The sequence below is a fragment of the Lutra lutra genome, chromosome 13 (assembly GCF_902655055.1).
Source record: "Lutra lutra chromosome 13, mLutLut1.2, whole genome shotgun sequence".
Taxonomy (NCBI): Eukaryota; Metazoa; Chordata; class Mammalia; order Carnivora; family Mustelidae; genus Lutra; species Lutra lutra.
The window spans coordinates 52,043,014-52,070,011 of record NC_062290.1 but is presented as its reverse complement, the minus strand read 5'-3'; the positions used below and the strand labels follow the sequence as shown (position 1 = coordinate 52,070,011).

Genomic DNA, 26,998 nt, shown 5'->3' with positions numbered 1-26,998 from the left:
TTATTTATTTTTTTAAAGATTATTTATTTATTTATTTATTTGACAGAGAGAGAGATCACAAGTAGGCAGAGAGGCAGGCAGAGAGGGAGGGAGAAGCAGGCTCCCTGCTGAGCAGAGACCCCCCCCCCCACCCGATGCGGGGCTCGATCCCAGGACCCCGAGACCATGACCTGAGCCAAAGGCAGAGGCTTAACCCACTGAGCCACCCAGGTGCCCCCAAATTACATCATTCTAACTTTTGATTCTATTCCTCACATTTTATCTCCACGGCTTTGACCCTCTTGCTTGTTAAAGGGATGTTTGTGATTATGTTGGGCACAGCCAGCTAATCCAGAACAATCTTCCCATCTCAAGATCCTTAATTTAATCACATTTATAATGTCTCTTTTGCCATTTAAGGCACAGATTCACAGATTGTGGGATTTAGGATGTGAACATCTTTGGGAGGCAATATTCTATGCACCACAGTTATTTAGAAATCTTACTTGCATTGAAATTTTCACTCTTTGCTCATTCGTTTTGTTGCTTCAGTGTAAAAAAAACCTGAAAAATTTAGAGGCACACAACAGTTTTACCTGAATCAATAAACCTGGAAACTTATTTCTCTTTCAAGCAAGAAGTCCTGGTTATTTTTTCTAACATATGGGAACAGGGGGAAATACTACTTTTCTTGTCAATTCTTTCAAAAGATTGTAGACTAACAATAAGACTAACCTCAGCTTATTTCCATTCCTCACTTTCCAAACACTAAAATCTGCTTTTCAGTTATATTCAAAAATGTGACTAGCTTCATAGTAGCAAACTTGGTAGGGCAGGCTCTTAGCCCAAGGATGTTATCTTTATTCTAAACATTTTTATAGCTTCTTTTTTGGAATTGTCTTTAGGGACAGTATACCAGACACACAGGAAAACACAGCTCGTTATTTTAAGGTCACAAGGTACTTCGCCTACTCTGTCTTCTTCCCTTCCCCATTGTTTTAATCCACTTGCCTTCATCCCCACTCCTTCCTCTGCAGATACTAGTGCCAGAGATCTGTGAGGTTGAGAGGAAGGCCTGGGGAGAGGGAGTGTGGCTCAAAACTAGGCAGGGAGAATTTCATGCAGAGCTCAAGAGTAGCAGAATGTAATTTAAGTTTATTTGTGTGACCCAGCCTACTTTAAACATTGTTACATAACAATATTTGATAATTCACTAAGTGTCAAAATTCAGGTTAAAGTAAATCCTTATTGAGACTTGTTTGTAGCTACATCTAAACTTCTATTAGTTCCCAATGTAAGTTTTATTTTTATTATTTTTTTAAGTAAGCCCCACACCCAGCATGGGGCCCAATGTGAGGCTTGTACTCAGGACCCCAAGATCAAGACCTGAGTTGAGATCAAGAGGTCGATGCTCAACCAACAGAACCACCCAGGCACCCCTCCATGTAGTATTAGTTTAAATAAAAGGGTATACTTATTAAATAGACTTATCAATATGTTATTTTTGACAATGGACATGGGGGCATAGGAGGAGAGACTAGAAAAACATTCCTGTACTGATTTTTTCCAAAGGAGGTCTCAGTTTAGAGGCTTTCTTAGAGCAGCTCTGTAATTCAAAGCTTTCCAAATCATGCAATTAAAGTTTACTATTAGATACAGAAATAAATGAAGAAAACATTACTGATAATGGCATCATATAAATGGATATAAAATACTATAGCTATATATAACTAGTATATGTCATATATAAATAATATACTATTATATATAACTAAATCATATATTATATAGCTATACAATGTTTCTTAGTATTGGAGTTTTTAAACGTAAGCACAATTCACAAATCCTCTGATATTTTCAGTTCCTGAAATTAAGAAGATCTGGCCAGTCTGATTCTTTCAGAGGTCCCATTCAGAAGAAAGTATCTAAAATATCCCTAACTACCACATATATATTTTTTCTTTATTGGACCAATTAAAATTACTTTTCAAAGAAAATAGGTTTGTAAAAGTAACAAGACTAATCAAAAAGAATACAGAAAGTCCTACTTTAGGTTATAATCTCACATAGGAAATTGTTTTTTTTCTCTCCTTATGAAACAATTTTACTTTATTTAACAAAACTGCCATTTGGCTTTCTCCTATGGCTGATCCCCTGCTATAATCAGAATAAAAAATTCTAAATTCTAAATTTATGCTGTCCAATTGGTAGTCACTATTGATATTTTGCTATCGAGAACTTGAAATGTGGCCAGTCCAAACTGAGCAATTAAGTGTAAAATATACTATAAAAATGCAAAGATTTAGAACAGAAAAAGAAGCATAAAATATCTTAATAACTGTTTTGTTAATTACACGTTAATATGGTATTTTGAATATATTGAGTTAAATAAAATATATTAAAATGAATTTCACCTGTTTCTTTGTCCATGTTTTAATGTGGGTACTAGAAAATTAAAAATTCTGGGTCACATTTGTACTTCATATTGTATTTCTATTGGACATCACTGTTCTAAATCTGCAGCACAGTATTTCCTCCTACAAAATTAGAAAGCTTCATCCCTGAATAGACATGTGTGAGTGATTTATAGTGTGTCTGTCTGTATGTATACATATATGTGTCTATATATATGTATATGTAGTTTCCTATGTTATATGTAGTTTCCTAACTCTTCTTAGTGGTGTTATTATTTATTTGAGAGAGAGAGAGAGTACACAAGCAAGCATGAGTGAGGTGAGGGACAGAGGTAGGTAGAGAGAGAGAGAGGGAGACAAGCAGACTCCTCGATGAGCAGGGAGCCCAACACAGGGTTTGATCCCATGACCCCAAGATGATGACCTGACCTAAAGTCAAATACATGTCTATATATATATAGACACATATGTGTCTATATATATGTATACAACATATATATAGACACATACACTATAAGTCACTCACACATGTATACATATATATATAGACACATACGGTATGTCACTTACACATGTATATATATACACATATGTGTCTATATAGACACGTATATACATGTATACATATACACACACATATATGTGTGTGTGTATATACTGTACAAATATACAAAATATTGTACAAAATATAAAAATAAAATATAAATATATTTTATATATACACATATTGTATATATACACATGTGTACATATATACACATATATACACACATATATGTGTACATATATACACATATATATTTATATATATGTATACATATATATGTATACATATATATATAGACACAGACTATAAGTCACTCACACATGTCTATTCAAGGATGAAACTTTCTAATTTCTAATATACATACATATATATATCTTTATACATATATATATGTCTTTAATTCAAAATATTTTTAAAGCATTATCTATTTAATTCCTAGCTCTTTCTCAAGAAGTAGACAGCTATGTCCCCCATTTTCCAAATGCAGCTCCACAGACATAAAATGACTGACATGATGTTAAAATGTACAAGCTGTAAAGTGGCTCTAAGTCTGCACCCAGACAGTTCCAGTGCCTTCATACTTCCTTTTCTTTGTATACATTCTTAGAGAAGAAACAGTCTGGCCATTGGAAAAAAAAATCCTGCCTAGAAATAACACATCATTGACCCTCAAAAGACAGCTAGGAAGCAAAGGCAAGCCTGAATGATGAATTTCAACGGATGCTGCCTCAACCACAGTAAGAGAAAAAAGGAAAACTGAATCAAATGCTGCAAATGTCAGAAGTATTATGACAGAAAAGTTACCAAAATTCTCACCCATCCCAATACTCCACAAAAAAAGAACTCTTTTCTCAATTATATTTACAGAAGGGCAAGTTCTGTACTTTTCCTTTTTTTTCTCCAACAAGTGTCATCAGCTCTCTCTGTTTCTATCTATCTATCTAAACATTCCCAGAGGAACAGAAATCTGGCCTATCTTTGAATAAGCTTTAGAAAGCTCCATTTGGATTATAGTAGTGATGCTAGGGGAGAAAAATAGGGTTGGTTTTTTTTTTAAGATTTTATTTATTTATTTGACAGAGATCACAAGTAGGCAGAGAGGCAGGCAGAGAGAGAGAAGAGGAAGCAGTCTCCCCGCTGAGCAGAGACTGATGCGGGCTCGATCCCAGGACCCTGAGATCGTGACCTGAGCCGAAGGCAGAGGCTTTGACCCACTGAGGCACCCAGGTGCCCCGAAAAATAGGGTTTTAAACGTTTCTGTTTCTGAGCAGAATCCAAGAGAATGTTCAAAGAGTTCTTGAGTAACTGTATACAACTCCCACAAACTTTCCTTTTTTAAAACAATGAGTTATACTGGGGCACCTGGGTGGCTCAGTCAGTTAAGCATCTGTCTGCCTTCAGCTCAGATCATGAACCCAGGATCCTGGGATTGTGCCCTGCATCAGGATCCCTGCTCAGTGGGGAGGCCTGCTTCTCCCTCTCCTTCTGTCTGCCGCTCCCCCTGTTTGTGCGCCCTCTCTCTCTCAAATAAATCTTTTTTTAAAAAATGAGTAATTTCATGAAAAGTCTCTTCCACATTAACCAAAGTCTAGATTTATGATTTACATGTAGTTTCCTAACTCTTCTTAGTGTTATTTATTTTTATTATTTATTTGAGCGAGAGAGAGAGAGTGCACAAGCAAGCATGAGTGAGGGGAGGGGCAGAGGTAGGTAGAGAGAGAGGGGGAGACAAGAAGACTCCTCGATGAGCAGGGAGCCCGACATAGGGCTTGATCCCATGACCCCAAGATCATGACCCGACCTAAAGTCAAATGCTTAACCAACTGAGCCACCCAGGTGCCCCTTAGTGTTCTTTTTTAAAGTGAGATGTAATTCATATATCATAAAATCCATTTAAAGTGTATGATTAAATTTTTAAAAAATGTTCAGAGTTGTACAAACATCACTTCGGTCAGTTTTAGAATATTTGCATCACCCCCAAATAAATATTGCACCTTTATTATTACCACCTCAACTCTTCTCATCAATAGGCAACCACTAATATACCTTCTGTCTCTATTAATTTGTCTATTCTGGAAATGTCATATAAATAAAATCATACAAAATTCTATAGCCTTTATGACTGGCTTTTTTCACTCAGCATGTTTTCAAGGTTCATCATGTTTTAGCATATGTTAGTACTTTACTCCTTTTTATGGCTGAATAATGTTCCTGTGTGTGTGTGTGTGTGTGTGTGTGTGTGTGTGTGTGTGTGTGTACATGTACCACATTTTATTTAGCCATTCACCAGCTGATTGGCATTTGGACTATTTCTACCTTTATTATTTTTTTATTAAAGATTTTTATTTACTTATTTGACAGACAGAGATCACAAATAGGCAGACAGGCAGGCAGAGAGAGGAAGGGAAGCAGGCTTCCTGCTGAGCAGAGAGCCCTATGCGGGGCTCGATTCCAGGACCCTGGGATCATGACCTGAGCCAAAGGCTGAGGCTTTAACCCACTGACCCACCCAGGTGCCCCTGGACTATTTCTCCTTTTAGACTATTATGAATAATGCTGCTATGGATATCCATGTTCAAGTTTTGGTGTAAATAGGTTTCACCTCCCTGGTATACAATTACAAGTGGAATTTTTAAGTCATATGGTGATCTATGCTTAACTTTTTAAGGAACTTCCAAACCACTTTCCAAAGCATCTCCCATGCCATTTTAATTTGGTTTAGTCTATCACATCCAAAAAATTCAACTCCGTAAGCTTTCACTGTGAACTTACATGTCAAGTAGTCTGCTTGGCAGAGAAGACACAGATGACTAAGACATCATCCCTGACCTCAGGAAGCCCACAATGTGATAAAAAATGTCATAGTTCAGTAGGAATAAGAAATTATTTTTACTAACCTGCCTTAAAGAGGGAAGGAGAAAGTACTTGTGGTCTAGCAGTATCAGATGAAGACAAGATGCTCAAGTGACCCTGGTACTTGGTAATTACACAACTAGTATTCAGGAAATGTTTAATAATGGAGGTTTTTTTTGGTTTATATTTCTGCTACTGTAGCTTTTCATACTTTTAGATGAGGCTTAAACTGATTTCATGTTAGCTGTTACTAAAAATTACCCATATCTAGTGACACTTTTGAAGTCTACGGAAAAAAAGCAGTCATGGTCCAGTTTTCATAATATAGTAATCCCAATCATGAACCCACTATCACAGTATCAAATTAGCCTATCACATAGGGATCTTTGAAACAATTCCAATAGCCAAGGGGAAAACTTCTATTTCATTTGGCAAGCTAATATTCTCTAAGCCTCTTGTAGAACCAAAAAGAGGAAATGCCTAGGAAAGACTGAATAGTGGACAAAAAAGTAGAGGAATTAAGTCAAAGAGAGGTAATAAAATGCAAATTAAGAAAGAAGGAGTGGGGGGCGCCTGGGTGGCTCAGTGGGTTAAAGCCTCTGCTTTCAGCTCAGGTCATGATCTCAGGGTCCTGAGATCGAGCCCCACATCGGGCTTTCTGCTCGGCGGAGAGCCTGCTTCCCTCTCTCTCTCTCTCTCTCTCTGCCTGCCTCTTTGCCTACTTGTGATCTCTGTCTGTCAAATAAATAAATAAAATCTTTAAAAAAAAAAAGAAAGAAAGAAGGAGTGGTTAATAATTTTAAAACCTACACAAAAATTTTACTAGAATACAACACAAACGATTCCATTAGTTTTGGTAATTAAGGTATCAGTTGTGTTAAGAAAGCAGTTTTAGTGCAATAGAGAGCAGTGTTTGGTGGGAAGAGACCAGGGTGTGAAGTAGATCAGTCTTTTACAGACAATGAATGTGAAAGTAATGGGAAGATGAAGAATATATTTCTATACTGAGATGATCAAATCAATGGAGGAATGACTAAAACCACAGGAGAAATGGGATAATAGAAGATTAAGAAAGATTCATAAGTAATCTGCAGTGGATATGATAAGCACCAGGGGAGGAGTTAGCCTTGGACAGAGAGGGACCTTCTTTTAGGACTTAGAAACTATGCTCCTAAGACATTTGCTTCTTAGATGGAACATGTGTGCTTCTGAGAGGGAAAAATGGGTACTGATGAAGATGTTTGTATGCAGGCAGTGGGGATGAGAACACGTTTAAGAAATACAGAAACTACTACTTTACTTACATGGCATTCTACATATTAAGGCAATTTCACACAACTTAATTGCATAGGAATCTTATAATAACCCTGAGAATAGGTTCAGGGAGACTGGAACAAGTTGCCCAAAGGCTGTCAGCTGTTGTAGCTGCATATGAAGAACTTCTAAACTCAAAGGTCCCATGCCCTTTCAGTTGTTTCTGTAATTACATACAAGCAGAGGAGCGAGGTGGTGAAGCAAAGAGCCATAGCAACTATGTAACTAGCTTGAGTATTATGAACGGATGGACCTTTTCCAGTAAGTAAGAGAAATCTTTGCAGTAATTAGATTTTCAAAAGTCTTTCAATGAAGAAAGCTTAAAGAAGGGCGCCTGGGTGGCTCAGTGGGTTAAAGCCTCTGCCTTCGGCTCAGGTCATGGTTCCGGGGTCCTGGGATTGAGCCCCATATCGGCTCTCTGCTCACTGGGGAGCCTGCTTCCCCATCTCTCTCTCTGCCTGCCTCTCTGCCTACTTGTGATCTCTGTCTGTCAAATAAATAAATAAAAAGAAAAAAAATAAAGCTAAAGAACTGTCTCATCATATTTGTGTCATGGATGCTTTCATCACAATGAAAGAAAAAGAAATAAACTCAGATTATTACAAGACATGGCAAAGGGTCTAAACCATGTGGTAGCTGAAATCCCAGGGACTTTTCCTTAACTGGAGTGTTAGTGTTAAGTTTCCTCTCATCATTTGGAAATATCCTTTTGGTTTACATTAAAATTTATGAGGCTGTGATCACACAATATCAAAGCATTAACTTGGTATGAATTTCAGACAATTAAGCCGAAAAATTCTTTTAAAAATTATTTTTAGGGGCTCCTGGGTAGCTCAGTCAGTTGAAAATCTGCCTTTGGCTCTGGTCATGACCCTAGGGTCCCGGGATCAAGCCCCACATGGCATAGGACTCTCTGCTCAGTGTGGAGCCTGCTTCTCCCTCTCCCCTTGCTCCTCCCCCAACCCCGTTCATGCATATTCTCTCTCAAATAAAATCTTTATTAAATAGATAGATAAATATTCTTTTCATCAGATCATACCCTAATTCTTACTGAGAAGATAATTAAGCAAATATATGGCATCAATACCTGCCATGCTTATTGAGGTTATTGTTGAGGGAGGGGGATGGCACTACACAGGACGGTCATGAAATATTTTAAGAATCAAAAGTCTGACAAATCAGAGTATTTTTTAAAATATTTTATTTATTTATTTAACAGAGAGAGAGAGAGAGAGAGATCACAAGTAGGCAGAGAGGCAGGCAGAGAGAGAGGGGGAAGCAGGCTCCCTGTTGAGCAGAGAGCCTGATACGGGGCTGGCTCCCAGGACCCTGAGATCATGACCTGAGCCAAAGGCAGAGGCTCAACCCACTGAGCCACCCAGGTGCCCCAATCAAAGTATCTGGTAAGTAATTCCAATCTATGCTTAATGAAAATAACCTTTATTTTGTGGGGGACTTTCTTTTTTGGCTGAGGTGGGGGCACCTTGGAGATAATATAGTTGTGCATGGTTTTGCAAGAAGAGTTTTATCTCTTATTACCTGACGCTTCTTCTAATTAGCTGTCTCCTAAGGTCTCTTATGAATATCTCTTATGGTCTAAACTGATACCTCAAGTGTGCCCTTGGAAAAGGAAACAAGGCAACCAGACTTTTACAGCTTTACCAAACCCCCTTTAGTGACTTTGATATTTCTGGCAGGAAAAGGAACTGAGCCAAGGAACATCTTCAAAGGTAGAGGCCCAGGAGGGTTGGGCCAATTGGTAGTAAATGTCCATTTGGGCTTCTGATAACTACAAGCCAAGGGACATTATAAAGGCAAGAGCTCCAGTACCCTGCAGGGATGCAGGCTTCATCCATCCATCTACTGTTTAGCACTTTTGTTATTTCCTCCCAAGGGATGCTTGCTTTTCTCTGTAGGCTACATGGGAAGTTAGAGAAGCTGGAAAAGCAATATTCTTTTCCTCTCCTTCTTAACCATTTCCCCTAATCCTGAGACACAGGGACTTGCTTTGTCCTTGGCAGGGGGGATGGGGTGGGGCTGGTCAATCTCTAAGGCAGCCCTTCCCACCCCCAGTAAACTAAGGGAAAGTTCACTTTTAACAAGCAGCAAATTAAACACAGAGGCTTTTTAAAAATGAACTATAGTGTCCTTTGATAAAAAATTCAGATTGAATTTATGGACTATTTCAAATATTCTCACTTTGTCAGTCTGGGCTCCTCTAATAGGGTAAGTTTATCTACTGAAAATGAAAACACAGAAAACGAGATAATATTTCAATTTGGTTAGTAGTAGTACTTTCTTGGCCTTGTGCCAAATATAATTTTAACCGATTAAGTCTGCTTTTCATCCATGGTATCACCATGTTGTTATCATGGTAAGAATACTGTTTTACAGAAAGATTTGGAAATAAAACAAAAGTTAATTTTGAAAATCTAATTTTAGTTTTTATATTTCTCTTGTGAGAGACTTACTTAATGTGTCTAAGCCTCTTTTAGGTAGCAGACCATTGAATTCTTAAGGACTCATGTTTTCTCCAAACTCTCTTGTACACTGAACTCTCTAATGGATATTACTGTCTCTCCTCTAACATAGCTTATCCTTATTTGTAATTGCTCTGATTTGGAGAAAGACAGAGAAAATGATCAAAGAGAACACCTCTGGTTATTATCAGGTAGATTTCTACACGGATTCTTCCTATTCCACTTAAGGTTATACAGTCAGCTTTTTAGAGCAGTAACACATTATGATATATTAATGAGAGAAGATACTGAAGCAGCAAAGTATCGTCTACTATCTTTTAAAAATAAGCATCAAGCATTAACCTTTTGTTATTATAAGGTTATAATGAATATTTTTAAATTCTACTTTTATTAATAAATTTTTTAGTATGAAACATACCCTGCATATTAATTAAAACACAATAAAGTTTCTAATTATAGTAATGAGGCAATTAGGTTTATTTAAAAAACTAAAACAAATGAGGAACTGCATTGTCAACCTGGATAACACTTGTGTTGAAGAGTGCAGGGAAACAGCACTCTTGCACACTGCTAATATCATGCTACCTTTCTGAAAGCCATTTGTGTCAAAAGCCTTGAATTCTGCACACTCTTTGGCCCAACCTTATGATTAAGCCCTATTATCTTATTTTATAGATGAAAAATATAAATTCAGAGACTGAGAACTTCACAAGGTCATATAACAAGTTAGTAGAGGAGTCATGATTGTTCAATTCATTTACCTAATCCAAAACTTATACTTAATTCCTATACTATAAAATGAAAGATATGTTAATATTAAAATAGATGACAATAATGCTCTAGTAGTCCATCTTGATTTCTTCTTACTTTAAGTCTAAATGTTCTAATTTACTGGCAGGCAGATAGCAAGAACCCTGGGAGCTGCTACTAACTGGTCTTTTATCTCTAGTGTGAATGGCATTATTCCATCAGAATGTGGTCCAAATCAAGGACTCCCCAGTTAGTGAAAATGAGATTCAAGAACTCATGTTTATTTATTGATGAAGGATAAGGATGGGAAAAACAAAGACTTGCTAACTTTCCCATGTTGATTTTCATTAGTAAAATTACTCAGCATGTTTGTTCAGTCTGCAGCTTCTTTCCATATGACTTACAAGGTGTTGTTTTAACAGGAATGGAACTCACTGAGCAATGTCACTGACTGAGGAAGAGCCGGTTCATGCAGATAGTAGCCACCAGTTCTATCCTAGCAAAGAAATATTCTTGTTGGATTTGTTGAAAAGCTCTGAGAGGAAGGAAGAGACATTAGTGAGAATTTCCCTCAGATAACACGTTTTAGCTTAAAGAAATCCTGCTCAATTATGTTCCTCAAATATCATATATGAGTAATTTAAAACAGGGGTTGCAAACCTTGCTTTTTTTGAAAAGAAATACTCTTTTTTTTTTCCGCCAAGCTTCTCATTCTTATAATGCAAACACATGTTTATTAGATTCTTCCTCCGACCTTCTTTCTGGGTGAAGACTGAGTCAGATCTAGTTCAATAACTGCAGAGTTGTCTTACTATTATACTCCTTTTCCACAGGTTAGAACTACTAACTGTATATAGAACTTTATCTGAATTTTTGTTGCATTTCTTTATTTTTTTTTTAAGGTTGCACTTCTAAATATTTTATATATTTTGATATAGATGATTTTGAACCAAAATATTTAGGCCAAAAAGTCCAAGGAAGATTAAAACAACCATAATCCCACCACTCAGGGGAAAAAAAAAATTCCTTAAATACTATATACTCTTCTTGATCTTATTGTACATTAGCACATTAAGGCCTCTTAGCAGTCAAGAAGAAAAAAAATAATTTACCTTTGTTACATACCATGTTTTCCAAACTTCTTTGACCATGAATCCTTTGGTGGTATAACACCTATTAACAACCTGAAGAACTGAAGATTTGAGGAACATATTTTCAGAATGCCACCTTAATGAATGTTATCACTGTCCAGGATCTTTAGCCATATTAGTAATCCAGAGTTAACCAAAATCGACAATGCTCAGCCATCTACATAATCTCACACACACTAAAGTTGAAGACTTTATGGTGATATTTACTTCAAGAAAGCAACATGGATGAGTAATTTATAATATGTAAATTATATCTCAATAAAGCCCCCCCCCTTTTAAAGAAACCAATATGCTTGTGTTTCAGGAATACTGAGAAATGGAGTTACTTGATGAATGTAAAACCAGAGCAAAAAGGAGGACAGTTTCAAGAAATATGTTATGCTGGTAAAGATGACTTATTCCTGCCTACAAGAGAAGATACATCTATAGTTACTAAAATATCTCCTAGATTTATACTATACAATTCTACCTTTTCTAGTTTTTCTTTTCAAATGTTCTGGCAATACAAAATTAATCCACTTACAGTCCAAAAGAGTAAATGTATATTCCAGAGTGGCAATAAACAGCAACAGGCATTGTCTAAAACAGACTACCATATGTGCAGCATTACTTTTAAACTTCATGTTTTTCCTAGCATATACACACGAGAAAATATTTTTAAAATGCAAAGGTTAAAGTTTTCAATTCTGAATCTTTAAGGAGAACTGATATACAAAGAATGTGTTAATACACTTACCTAGAACTTTATATTCCCTAAAATACATCAAATATACCCTATTTAAGAAATAAAGCTAAACATCTCCCTTCCATTCTTACTTTTTCTAGAAGCAAAATTGACAAGGATGATATAAGCAGTAAGTCAGAATCTCACTCCATGTATTCCTAAAGTTGACACATTAAAAAATGATCTCATTTACTGCCATAGATGGATTATACCAACTAAGTGAATCTCGGTGGCCACTTTTAGTTCATCTCTTAGTTGGCTGACACGTTTTTATCACCCACACAAATAAATACAAATATAAAAAGATGCTTTTCTGTATGCAAACTTTATTGAACAATTATACTATTTAAAATAGTACAACCTCTTCAAAGAGGTCGCAAAAATTATAGCACTCAAAATTTTTAAACTCTTCAAGGGTAAGCTATTCTTTTTCAGTCAGCTTATACAAAGCTTAGCAACAAGAGCCTACTACTATAGAGACTTGCAGATGGTTCAGACTCAGTTTCTGCTCATGCTATGTAGAGCTTCCACAATGTGTTTATTGTACTCTGCAATCTGCTTGGTCACATTCTTCATGATTGACTGGTAATCACTCTCTTGACTCTTGGTTGCTATGACTAATTACATGAGTTAAGGGGAAACAGTGATCAACAAAAATAGTAATCCACTTTGGGTTAGGAAGGAATCAAATCGTTTTTTTTTTTTTTTTTAATTTCTCTTACTGAAAATTGAAAATGGCCAGAAAAAGCACAAATAGAATATATTTAAAAATACATATATTAACAGATTAAGATCAATTGAAACCTAAAAGGCTAAGCAAAACTTATTTCAAAAAATTTCACCTACAGTAGAACAGCTTTTAAAAAAAAAAGGGTTTATTTATTTACTTGAGAGAGAGAGAAAGCATGATAGAGCAGAGGGAGAGGGACAAGCAGACTCTGCACTGAGTGCAGGGCTCCACATGGGGCTCAATCTTACGACCCTGAGATCAAGACCTGAGCCAAAATCAAGTTAGATGCTTGATTGAGCCACCGAGGCATTCCTAAAAGAGCTTTTTTATACTTAATATTATGCATCTCAATCTAATTCTGGTCTGAGAACTGAATATTCAGAACCATGTTCTCTAGAGTACCACACTGAATTTCAGAAGTCTCTATAATTCACTCTATTTCAAAATCCGCTACTTTGTGTTGCATAAACTAGACTGATAGACTAAAGCATATTCAGTTAGAGTCTTTTGCTTTTAAACTGAGTAGAATGACGGCCCCTGATGCATTTGGTGTGGAAGTAAGCTGGGATCCATGCTGCCCGGAACTGAAGTTCAGCAGTTTCCTAAAGGAGAATCTAAACTACCAATGAGCCAGGAGCTACTTCTCCAAGCAGAAATGTCCTTAAAGGGTCAAAGAAAGGAATAGAAAATAACTTTTGGGGAAATCGTTCTTAAAATTTCACAACACATGTCCTCAGTAGCTGTCTCCTCCATATATAAGCACACAAAAAGATTAGCAAGAAGATGGGATTTAAGTACCACCTTGATAGAAATGTGAAGTTGAATTGGCTAAAACACAGAATGAGCTTGAAAGTCAAATTTCTCAGGATACTCCTTAGGCTTACCTTCCTCTGCTGCCCAGATACCCAAGGTACAGCATTATTAGCGACAGCAAACAATTACGAATATACATATATGCATGGTTTTATATAATTCTTTCAATAACTCTATGAGAAGGAAATATTAACTATATTTGAGATGACAAAAGTGAGGCTTAAACAAATTAAATTGCCCAAAGTCCTTAACCTACAAGCAGTACAGTCAACACTGAAAATTAGATCTCCTTACTCCAAATCCTGTGCACTTAGTCACTAGGCCACACTATGACTTTGTATAGTCTGCTTTCTATTGTTACTTTTGTACACACCCTAATTATTGTAGACTGGAAACTAAGTCTTACTCATTTATTCCCCACATAGTTAAGCTTGGTGTTTTGTACATATTACATATTTGTTAAGTTTGTGTTAAATTTCATTTCATTTCATTTCATTTATTTAAAGAAATTCTTAGAAAAAAATTACTCTGGGGCACCTGGGTGGCTCAGTCAGCTGAGCATCTGATTCTTGATTTGGGCTCAGGTTATGATCTCAGGGTGTGAGATCAAGCCCTGCATCGGGCTCCCTGCTCAGTGGGGAGTCAGCTTGGGATTCTCTCTCTCCTTCTACCTCCCTGACACCCTACTCTCTCTCTCTCTCTCGAATAAGTGAATAAATCTTAAAAAAAAAAAAAAATCACTCAGTCAAGTTCATTTGCTTCTTTTTAAAGGATACATTCTTTCATCACAAAATTATTTTGTTCATGGTGTTGCCATTTCCTCTCCAAATTTGTAAGCTAAAAAACACAAAATAAAAAGGTTAAACAGTACCCATACTCAAAACAATTATACACCCTTTTAAGAGGATAAGGGAAAAAAAAAACATTTAATTTTAACCCACTGAGCCACCCAGGCGCCCCCCAGAAACATTTAATTTTAAATAGTATCAACTGCTTGCATTTTAGTGAGATAAAGACCCATGGCAGACAAAAAGGAAAATTAGAAAAGATTAAACAATAGTAAAATACATTAATAAATATAATGTTGAATTTGACAATGGGTTTTACTCTATATATATAATTGGAAAATATTTACAATTTTATTATGCCAATGAACATGCTAACTGAAAGACAATTTATGACTTTTCCCTTTCCAAAAAGAACTTGAAAGAAAAGAATGGGACATGGTGGGACTCTCTCCTTGAAATCTAGAAGTCTAATGCTACAAATGTGATATATATTCTAACATTGTCAAAGGTTCAACTATATAGGAGTAACTTCCTTATTTCCAGGGCTAAATTTCCTGTCTAATTCCACAAGCTGTGATAAGAGCAGAGCTGCAGTGTGAAGATTATAAGAGGGTTGGTTAAAAGCTGGCACTGTTACAATAATTTCTGCATCAACAGGAAGCTAATGTGGATATTATATTGATGGTTGCTTCCTCAGAAGACAATTTTACTGTTATAGAATTAAATTGTTTTTCTGATTTAATTAACCTTTTAACTCTGGGTTATGGTCTTTCTTTTTTAAGATGCACATAGTATTTTTCCTAGGCAAAGGACTATCTGAAAAATGAAATATTAAAATTACGTTATGTGTGGACATTTCTAAGAGGTAATGATCAGTTTTAAGAATCTGAAAACTGAAGCAGCATTAATATCTCTTTCTACTCTCATGTTAAAATTATTTTCATGGCATAAGTTCAGTGTTAATGTAGCATCCATTCCACTGTTTCCTCTAAAGAGATAAATCTAGATATTAGGATAAGTCCTAACTAATTAATTATGTAAACTGTATATGCTGTGAGTTAACACTATTAAAAATTCGATCTGGCTCCCCAGATAGGAACTCAAAGTTAAGATGGACTTAAGGAAACGGTCAGCACATTTTGGCAATAAATCTCTAATAACCTTTTGCAAAGTCAAGTACCAAACTTTTCCCCTTTGTTTCAGACAAAGAGGTGGCCTTCTTAGAATGCAGACCTCTTAAGTGCTAAATGAATAATGCTACAAAAGCAACACTCTGTCAGATGGTCAACTTCCTTATATATTATACATCTGTATTAGTGACTTGCCTTTAAATCTCCGAGAATATCTTGAATCATGAATCTCTTTTTCTCTTACAACTTACTTAAACACTCTGTTGTATATTTTTTATATATTCTGGATATTAACCCCTTATCAGATATTATGATCTGAAAATATTTTCTCCCATTCCATAGGTTGTTTTCATTTTGTTGATTGCTTGTTTTACTGTGCAGAAGCCTTCTAGTTTGATGTAGGCATACTTATTTTTGCCTTTGCTGTTCATTGCTTTTGATGTCATAACCAAAAAACGGTTGCCAAGACTAATGTCAAGGAGCTTTATCCCTATATTTTCTTCTAGGAGTTTTATAGTTTGTTCCAATATAAATATGTTTAAATGATATCAAATAAATAGGCTTTCATCAAAAAGTCTGTTATGAAATTTATAGACTCCAAAAAATGGTTTTCAGTGAAAATGAGCTTTTAGAACTTCATCAAGATAAAAAGCTTCTGCATAGCAAAGGAAATAGTCAACAAAACAAAGAAGCAGCCCTCGGAATGGGAGAAGATATTCATAAATGATACCACAGACAAAGGACTGATATCCAAGATCTATAAAGAACTCTTCAAATTTGACACCCAAAAAACAGATAATCATGTCAAAAAACGGGCAGAAGACATGAACAGACACACTTCTCCAAAGAAGACATACAAATGGCTAACACACACATGAAAAAATGTTCAAGATCATTAGCCATCAGGGAAATTCAAATCAAAACCACACTGAGATACCACCTTATACCAGTTAGAATGGCAAAGATAAACAAGACAGGAAACAAATGTTGGAGAGGTTGTGGAGAAAGGGGAACCCTCTTATACTGTTAGTGCGAATGCAAGTTGGTACAGCCACTTTGGAAAAGTGTGGAGATTCCTCAAAAAATTAAAAATAGAGCTACCCTATGACCTGGCAATTGCACTACTGGGTATTTACCCCAAAGATACAAATGTAGTGAAAAGAAGGGCCATATGTACCCCAATGTTCACAGCAGCAACGACCACAATCGCCAAACTGTGGCAAGAGCCAAAATGCCCTTCAATAGATGAATGGATAAAGAAGATGTGGTCCATATATACAATGGGGTATTATGCCTCCATCAGAAAGGATGAATACACAAGTTTTGTATCAACATGGATGGGACTGGAGGAGATTATGCTGAGTGAAATAAGTCAAATAGAGAAAGTCAATTATCATATGGTTTCACTTAAGGAATAACATGAAGGACATTGGGAGATGGAGAGGAGAAAGGAGTTGGGGGAAATCGGAAGGGGAGATGAACCATGAGAGACTGTGGACTCTGAGAAACAAACTGAGGGGCGCCTGGGTGGCTCAGTGGATTAAGCCTCTGCTTTCGGCTCAGGTCATGACCTCAGGGTCCTGGGACTGAGCCCCACGTCTGGCTCTCTGCTCAGCGGGGAGCCTGCTTCCTCCTCTCTCTGTCTGCCTGCCTCTCTGACTACTTATGATCTCTGTCTGTCAAATAAATAAATAAAATCTTAAAAAACATAATAATAATAAAAGAAACAAACTGAAGGTTTTAGAGGGGAGGGGGTTGGGAGGATGGGTGAGGTTGGTGGTGGGTATTCAGGAGGATATGTATTGCACGGAGCCCTGGGTGTGGTGCATAAACAATGAATTTTGGAACACTGAAATGGTAAAATTAAAAAAAAAATTTAAATGGTTTTCAAGAAAATAGCTGCAAAAGATAAGGAGATCAGATTTTATTTGATCAATGGGGATTCCCAAAAAGCAACAAAGAGTTACGTTATGAATTCCTGTTATCAGTATAAGGGGTTAAGTATGTGATTAGCACTTGATGTGCCAGTAAACCAGTAGCCACTGACTGGCTCTAAGAAATTGTGTTTGTCAAATGTTTTCCTCCTTAAATAATCTATTCAGTGAAAAGGAGAGCTAATATTCCATAAGCAGTATCAGTATTTTTTCCTAAGAATCATTTAAGACAATGGCCTCATAAACTTTTTCTTATATTTCTTCTCCAGTATCCATCCCCACTCTAAACAGCCTAGGATAATTTTGCCACTTACAAATCTATATCCAGACCTGTACATTATGACATAGAGACAAAAATAACTGATAAATCTGAATATGTAAAATAGTGACTTCTAAGCTTTTAAAGTAGTTGTGGCAAACTCTGATGAGATTTCACCCCTTTCAAAAAGAATATAAGGGGGGTGCCTGCGTGGCTCAGTGAGTTAAGCCTCTGCCTTCAGTTCAGGTCATGATCCCAGAGTCCTGGGATCGAGTCCTGCATCGGGCTCTCTGCAAGCAGGGAGCCTGCTTCCTCCTCCTCCTCTCTCTCTCTCTCCCTACTTGTGATCTCTCTCTGTCATATAGATAAGTAAAATCTTTAAAAAAAAAAAAAGAATATAAGGTTTGTCTTTGTTTTTAAAATGGTAAATCCATACAATGAAATAGTCTTAAAAAATCCAAAAAGGAGCCTGAAAATATTTAAGTGAGAAAATGAATGTTTAGGGGCGCCTGGGTGGCTCAGTGGGTTAAGCCGCTGCCTTCGGCTCAGGTCATGATCCCAGGTCCTGGGTTCGAGCCCCGCATTGGGCTTTCTGCTCAGCAGGGAGCCTGCTTCCTCCTCTCTCTCTGCCTGCCTCTCTGCCTACTTGTGATTTCTCTCTGTCAAATAAATAAATAAAATCTTTAAAAAAAAAATTAAAAAAAAGAAAGAAAATGAATGTTTAAAGACTATATATATAGTATTTCACTTTTTGTAAAAATATAATCCATATGGGTATACAACTGCAAAGGAAAAACATTTACAAGGATATTATACCAATGTTAACAAATTATTATCTATCATGATCATATTGCCATTTAAAGAAAAGGAAGAATGCATTTAGCATTAATAAATCATAGTTGTAAATTGCTAATATATACTAATTAGATGAGAATGATCAATCTTTATTGATTTTGTACATGTCACACATGCTTCATTTAATCCTCTGACAAATACTTATTAAACACCCATTACATGTCAACCACTGGCACAGTGTGGGGAAAAAGGGAATGAAACAGGTCTCTTCTCTATCCTCTCAGACAGGGCACTCAATTTAGAAGACCTCTGATATTGTTTAGGTAATTCTATCAGTAGGATAAACGATATAAAAAGGGGGCTTGTCTGTGCATCCTGCATAGATAATCGGAAGTGTAAATCAAGAAGTTCAAGGGCAGGACTGCTTTTTTACAGCACTAAACAGTTTTAAAACTAAAAATAACCTAAATGTCTAATAATATGAAACTGTTTCAGTAAACTATATTATATCCATTAAGTCAAATATTATATAGAATCGTATTTTTAAAAGATATGACAAGGCAAACTACTTATTAGGTATAGTTTATAATGAAAAACAAGTTTCCAAATAATATGTACAATATGATACCATTTCTATAAATACCTAGAAATGTATACATATATATATAAAATGTATGTACATATATAAATATAGACTAGAAGAACCCACACAAAAATGACAAGAATTTTTAAAAAATGACAAGAATTATTTCTTCTGTGGGATATTAGTCATTAAAGTTTAATTCTATTTGTGGTTCTTTTGAGTTAGCAAAGTTTCTCCATTAAAATTTCTCCATTGAAAGGGGAACCCTCCTACACTGTTGGTGGGAATGCAAGCTGGTGCAACCACTCTGGAAAACAGCATGGAGGTTCCTCAAAATGTTGAAAATAGAACTACCCTATGACCCTGCTATTGCACTGCTGGGTATTTACCCTAAAGATACAAACGTAGTGATCTGAAGGGGCACGTGCACCCGAATGTTTATAGCAGCAATGTCTACAATAGCCAAACTATGGAAAGAACCTAGATGTCCATCTACAGACGAATGGATAAAGAAGATGTGGTATATATACACAATGGAATACTATGCAGCCATCAAAAGAAATGAAATCTTGCCATTTGCGACGACGTGGATGGAACTAGAGGGTATCATGCTTAGCGAAATAAGTCAATCGGAGAAAGACAACTATCATATGATCTCCCTGATATGAGGGAGAGGAGATGCAACATGGGGGGTTAAGGGGGTAGGAGAAGAGTAAATGAAACAAGATGGGATTGGGAGGGAGACAAACCATAAGTGACTCTTAATCTCACAGAACAAACTGAGGGTTGATGGGGGAGGGGGTCAGGAGAGGGGGGTGGGGTTATGGATATTGGGGAGGGTATGTACTATGGTGAGTGCTGTGAAGTGTGTAAACCTGGCGATTCGCAGACCTGTACCCCTGGGGATAAAAATATATGTTTATAAAAAATAAAAAAAAATTATAAAATTTAAAAAAAAAAAAATTTCTCCATTAAAAAGTTTCTCCATCGGGGCGCCTGGGTGGCTCAGTGGGTTAAAGCCTCTGCCTTCTGCTCAGGTCATGATCCCAGGGTCCTGGGATTGAGCCCCCCATCGGGCTCTCTGCTTGGCAGTGAGCCTGCTTCCCTTCCTCTCTCTCTGCCTGCCTCTCTGCCTACTTGTGATCTGTGTCAAATAAATAATAAATAAAATCTTTTAAAAAAAAAGTTTCTCCATCACTGGGTGTGGTGCAAAAACAATGAATACTGTTATGCTGAAAAGAAATGAAAAAAAAAAAAGTTTCTCCATTAAAAATGCTTTACATTTAACAAGTCAGGAAATGACAGATGCTGGCGAGGATGCGGAGAAAGGGGAACCCTCCTACACTGTTGGTGGGAATGCAAGCTGGTGCACTGGTGCAATCACTCTGGAAAACAGCATGGAGGTTCCTCAAAATGTTGAAAATAGAACTACCCTATGACCCAGCAATTGCACTACTGGGTATTTACCCTAAAGATACAAACGTAGCAATCAGAAGGGGCACGTGCACCCAAATGTTTATAGCAGCAATGTCCACAATAGCCAAACTATGGAAAGAACCTAGATGTCCATCAATGGATAAAGAAGATGTAGTATATATACACAATGGAATACTATGCAGCCATCAAAAGAAGTGAAATCTTGCCATTTGCGACGACATGGATGGAACTCTTAGAGGGTATCATGCTTAGCGAAATAAGTCAATTGGAGAAAGACAACTATCATATGATCTCCCTGATATGAGCAAGTGGAGATGCAACATAGGGGGTTAAGGGGGTAGGAGAAGAATAAATGAAACAAGATGGGATTGGGAAGGAGACAAACCATAAGTGACTCTTAATCTCACAAAACAAACTGAGGGTTGCCGGGGGAAGGGGGGTTGGGAGAAGGGGGGTTGGGAGAAGGGGGGTGGGGTTATGGACACTGGGGACGGTATGTGCTATGGTGAGTGCTGTGAAGTGTGTAAACCTGGCGATTCATAGACCTATACTCCTGGGGATAAAAATATATTATATGTTTATTAAAAAAAACAACAACAAAACTTTACATTCAAAAAAAATTTTTGAAATTTTTAAAAGCTATTATATCAGCTATGCCCAGAACAGGACCTAGCACAGAGCAGTTCCTCAATATAGGTTTATAGAAGGAGAGCAAAAGTAAATTCATTCTAATTGAAGCCCGTACACAAGCTTCTTCAAAGCCTATGGCTATCTTCAAAGCCAGAAAGTCTGGAAGGATAAATAAAGCAAATTTTTAAAAAACTGGGGGAAATTGGAGGGGGAGACAAACCATGAGAGACTGTGGGCTCTGAGAGACAAACTAAGCGTTTCGAAGGGGGGTAGGGGGGGTTAGGTGAGCCTGGTGGTGGGTATTATGGAGGGCACGTATTGCATGGAGCACTGGGTGTGGTGCATAAACGATGAATTTTGGAACACTGAAAAGAAATAAAATAAAATAAAATGGAAGGAAAAAAAAGAAGATATCCTAAAATAAACCAGAAACCTATAAACTGCCCCCCTCCCCCAAAAAAACTGTTTCGGAGTAGAAATAGAGATTAAAAACACAGGACAGATAGTTTAAAAACAGAAATAAATTTCAGAGTCTTTTTTTTCCTTTTTACCTGAGAATGTGTCTCATTTTCTTGCAATTGTGTCTTTAGTGTCTCATAGTCTACGTTTAGCTTCTCCGTTATTTTCTTAAAAGTATTTCTGCGGGTTGTTAATACTGTTCTCTCCTGATTTAACTTCTAGATAGATCCAAATAGAAGTAAATAACAGACTTTAGCAAATATCTAGTAAGCCCACATAAATCATTTTTTTTAAAGATTTTATTTATTTATTTGACAGATCGAGATCACAAGTAGGCAGAGAAGCAGGCAGACAGAGAGGAGGAAGCAGTCTCCCCGCTGAGCAGGGAGCCTGATGTGGGGCTCGATCCCAGGATCCTGGGATCATGACCTGAGCCGAAGGCAGAGGCTTTAACCCACTGAGCCACACAGGTGCCCCAACATAAGTCATTTTTAACTTAAATAATTTCAATGATATTCTGGTAAAATTCTACCAAGATTATAATTACTGAATGAATAAGCCACTGATGAATAAGTCTTAAGGAGGGAAATTTCATAATTGAATCTGCATTTTTTTTTTTAAGATTTTATTTATTTATTTGACAGAGAGAAATCACAAGTAAGCAGAGAGGCAGGCAGAGAGAGAGGAGGAAGCAGGCTCCCTGCTGAGCAGAAAGCCCGATGCGGGGCTCGAACCCAGGACCTGGGATCACGACCTGAGCCGAAGGCAGCGGCTTAACCCACTGAGCCACCCAGGCGCCCCTTGAATCTGCATTTAACAAAGTTCATATTTGTTGAAATGCTCTTGCTTTTCCTTTTGTTTAAAACTTACATCTCTCTATTCCTCCTATATACATAAACACCTTAGCTTATATATCAAATAATCAACTGCAAATAATAAATTCTATGAACTACATATATATTAAATTTGATCAAGAAAAAAACAATTTGAATTATAACAATAAAAAAACAATCTAAATTATAATACCATTTACCTTTTTCTTTTCTTCCCCTGATGATTTTAAAGCTGGCAAATCATTATATGTCTCCAGGTCAGTTGTCATTTGCTTAATTTTGCTTTTCAGAGAATGTTGTTCCTCAGTCATCTTACTTTCCAGAAGTTCCATTTTCTGTAGATCCAACTGTAGACGTTGACTATCTGAAACACAAGAAAATTCAAGATGATAATTAGTCAAAACTTTATTCCTTTCACAAAGAGAAATGCGATGCAACCATCAAAAATCATGTTTTGTAAGAATATCTACAAAAGAAACATGTTTCACTGCAACCAGTGAAACAATACAAAGAAAATTTAAGAAAAATAATATTCATCCTCCAGGTAACCAACATAACCTGATGTATATCAGCCATATTTGTCTCCATGCTTATTCAAATATTTAAGAATGCACATAGGTGTTTTTTTCCTTACTTAAAACATAACATATATTATGAGATAAAGGGCCATTATTTTTAATAGGGACATGAAAGCAAATGATGAAATATTACAAATAGTTGAACAAAATTTTATAACTACATATACAGTCAATTCTCCTTACTTATGGGAATTATATTCTATAAAGTCACTATAATATTGAATTAGCAAATACTGAACTATTTCTCCTAGAGGGGATATACGGTAAGGTTCCTGAGAGCTTCTGGTCATAGTATTTTCATCAACCAACTAACACATAACCTTGTTTTATGTGTGTTTCTATTTAAACACACATATATATTTTTCATTCATTAACACTGAACTCTATGCCTTATGCCTGAATGAAGATAATCTAATACACATTTTCTCTATAAGGCACAATGCAGCCTTCTTGGGTTTAGGAACACAAGCCAACACTTCAGCTTATGCTTGGGAGCCATTTTATACAGCAAAATTGAGAACAAAAAGTACAAAAATGTGAGGAAAAGAGGCACTAAATTTGTGACATAAAGGATAATTGTTAATAGTGTGAGGACTAAAACAAAAAGAGTATTGCTGGGTATTTAACCTAAAGATACAAATGTAGTGATCTGAAGTGACACGTGCACCCAAATGTTTATAGCAGCAATGTCCACAACAGCCAGACTATGGAAAGAACCTAGATGTCCATCAACAGATGAATGTATAAAGGAGATGTGGTATATATATACAATGGAATACTATGTAGCCCTCAAAAGAAACGAAATCTCGCCATTTGCAACAAGGATGGAACTAGAAGGTATTATGCTGAACGAAATAAGTCAATCAGAAAAAGACAATTATCATATGATCTCTCTGATATGAGGAATTTGAGAGACAGGGTGGGGGATCTTGGGGGCAGAGAAGGAAAAAATGAAACAAGATGGGATTGGGAGGGAGACAAACCATAAGTGACTCTTAATCTCACGAAACAAACTGAGGGTTGCTGGGGGTTGAGGGAGTAGGGATAGGGTGGTTGGGTTATGGACATTGGGGAGGGTATTTGCTATGGTGAGTGCTGTGAAATGTGTATGCTTAATGATTCACAGACCTGTACCCCTGGGGCAAATAATACATTATATGTTAGTGGAAAAAAAAATTAGAAGGCAGTGTTGCCTTATTTGACTTCCATGGGAACTTTATGTCAGGCAATTCATATTTTTGACTCTGCACATATCCACAAATGACTGTAAAAGTGCTAAAAGTACTGATTTCGGGCTTACAAATTAATTATACTAGAGTAGGCAAATTCACAAATACAGAATCCATGAATAATGCGGACTGTATAGATGTGTATGTGAAAGAGTAAGTGTATCTGTGTCTCATTCTTTGTTTTAAAAGTGTGGAGCATCTACTATGTGCTAGATGCTAAGAAAACAGAGAAATTGTTTTTGTTCAATGAGCTATATTCTAGAGGTAGAACTAGGAAATTAAATAAGCATTTACAATAAACTAGATAACTACTATGAAAATAGTAATACAGAGAGCTATGAGAAAATGTGGTACTTGCCAAGAGAGCTCTTTAAAGACATGCCTTTTAACTGAGTAAGGCCTTAAGGATTAGGAATCAAACAAAGCAAGGAAAAAGTAAATGTGTTCCAGAGAACACAATCAAAATGTGCAAAGTCTAGAGGTAAAAAAGCATGGTACATATGTGCAAATAACAGAAGTTCAATATGACTAGAACCCAAAGTTCAAAGTGGGATGGATTGCAGTTCATGAAGGGCTTTTTAAATGAAAATAGGGAGTTGGAACTTTATCCTGAGGGCTATGAAAAGTAATTGATGGATTTTAAATCAGAGTATGGCATAATTAAATTTTAGAAAGTTCACTCTGGTTTCAATGTGGGCAATTAATTGGAAAAGCATTAACTGGTCCAAGAAGACCAGTTAAATGTTGATTCAGTGATCTACATAATAAATCTTAGACTAGTATAGTTACTTTGGGGATTATTTTTTCATTAGGCAATATTGATTAAGTGCTTTCTATGTGCCAGGCAAACTTCTAGGAATAGGGGATATAGCAAGGAACAAAACATATGAGAATCCCTATCTTTTTTTTTTTAAACAAACTTTTTTTTTTTAATTTTTGTTTATTTATTTGACAGAGATCACAAGTAGGCAGAGAGGCAGGCAGAGAGAGAGGAGGAAGCAGGCTCTCCACTGAGCAGGAAGCCCGATGCGGGGCTCGATCCCAGAACGCTGGGATCATGACCTGAGCTGAAGGCAGAGGCTTTAACCCACTGAGCCACCCAGGTGCCCCGAGAATCCCTATCTTGATAGAACTTATATTCCAATGGAAGACAACTATATATGTGAAATCTCAAGTTACCTCACATGGACATAAATGAGGAAAAAAATGAAGGAGAGATGTAGAGGGACTCAAGAGATATTAGGGAAACTGACTGAATACAGTGGTTGAGAAGAGGAGTCATTGCAGAGTCCCATTTCCAACTTGAGTAAAGGTGTAGATAGTAGGAAAGCCAGAGGGAGGTATCAACTTTTGTTTGTAGGAGAAAAAGAGATGAAGGATTCAAGTCAACTTAGGATATGCTGTTCGAGTTACCTCAGAAGCAACCAAATAGTAAACATGCCCATGTATAGATATATATGGGTCTGAAGCCCTGAGAGAAATTTGAAGATAGAGATTTTGAAATCATCAACATAGAGAAAGCACCTGAAGCTATGGGAATGGCTGAAATCATCAAGAGAAAAGGATTCATGACAGAACCTATAAGAATAAAATATTTTTAAAGAATAAATTTACATGAAAGATCCCATAAAGGAGAATAAGAAATGACCAAAGAAATAAAAGCAAAATCACAAATGATAATGAAAAGACATTTCAAGAATAAAGGAGTGATTTGTAATGAAGACTACTACTTAGAGATTTCAAACAAACAAAAAGACTGCAAAATACAAGTTGTATTTACTGTCCAGGAAAACCTTGACATATTTCCTGAAAAAAGATTTCATAGAAAAAAATGGGACCAAGAGGGAGAGGAAGGCTTTTAAAAATCTGGATGTGAAACCTTTGTAAGGAAGGATGATAGTTGGGCAGAGAATACTCTGGAGAGACATTTTCTTTTTTTTCCAAGATGGGAAAAAAGATTAAAAAAAAAAAAAAAAAGACTAGAGAAGATATTGGCAAATGACATATCTGCTAAAGGATTAGTATCCGAAATAAATAAAGAACTGATACAACTCAACACCAAAACCACTCAAATAATCTAATTAAAAATGGGCAGAAGACATGAACAGACATTTCTGCAAAGAAGACATACAGGCGATCAACAGACACATGAAAAGATATTCAACATCACTCATCATCAGAGAAATGCAAAAACTACAATGAGATATCACCTCACACCTGTTAGAATGGTTAAAATAAAAAATGTAAGAAACAAGTATTGGTGAGGATGTGGAGAAAAAGGAACCCTTGTGCACTATGGGTGGAAAAAAACTGGCGCAGCCACTGTAGCAAACAGCATGGAGGGTCCTCAAAAAGTTAAAAACAGAACTACCCTATAATCCAGTAATCACACTACTAGGTATTCACCCCCCCAATACAAAAACATTAATTCAAAGAAATACATGCATCCCTATGTTTACTGCAGCATTTACAATAGCCAAAAAATGGAATCAGCCCAAGTGTCCATAGGTAGATGAATGGATAAAGATATGGTATTTATATATATATGGAATATTATCCAGCTATAAAAAAGAATGAAATCTCATCAT

The 26,998-nt window shown here is 36.5% G+C and overlaps 1 protein-coding gene across 3 annotated transcripts in view; it reads right to left on the bottom strand.

The window, feature by feature from the left end:
* Window positions 1–12,521: 12,521 nt before the first annotated feature.
* IFT74 (intraflagellar transport 74) overlaps window positions 12,522–26,998 on the bottom strand; it is a 92,101-nt gene continuing 77,624 nt past the window's right edge. For all 3 annotated transcript variants that reach the window (XM_047699310.1, XM_047699311.1, XM_047699312.1), the window contains exons 17-20: window positions 22,804–22,967; window positions 21,863–21,988; window positions 14,532–14,592; window positions 12,522–12,829 (exon numbers count right to left, since the gene is read on the bottom strand). In XM_047699310.1, the coding sequence (XP_047555266.1) occupies window positions 12,711–12,829; window positions 14,532–14,592; window positions 21,863–21,988; window positions 22,804–22,967 (470 nt within the window). In that variant the 3' untranslated portion in view covers window positions 12,522–12,710. The remainder of the gene's footprint in view (window positions 12,830–14,531; window positions 14,593–21,862; window positions 21,989–22,803; window positions 22,968–26,998) is intronic.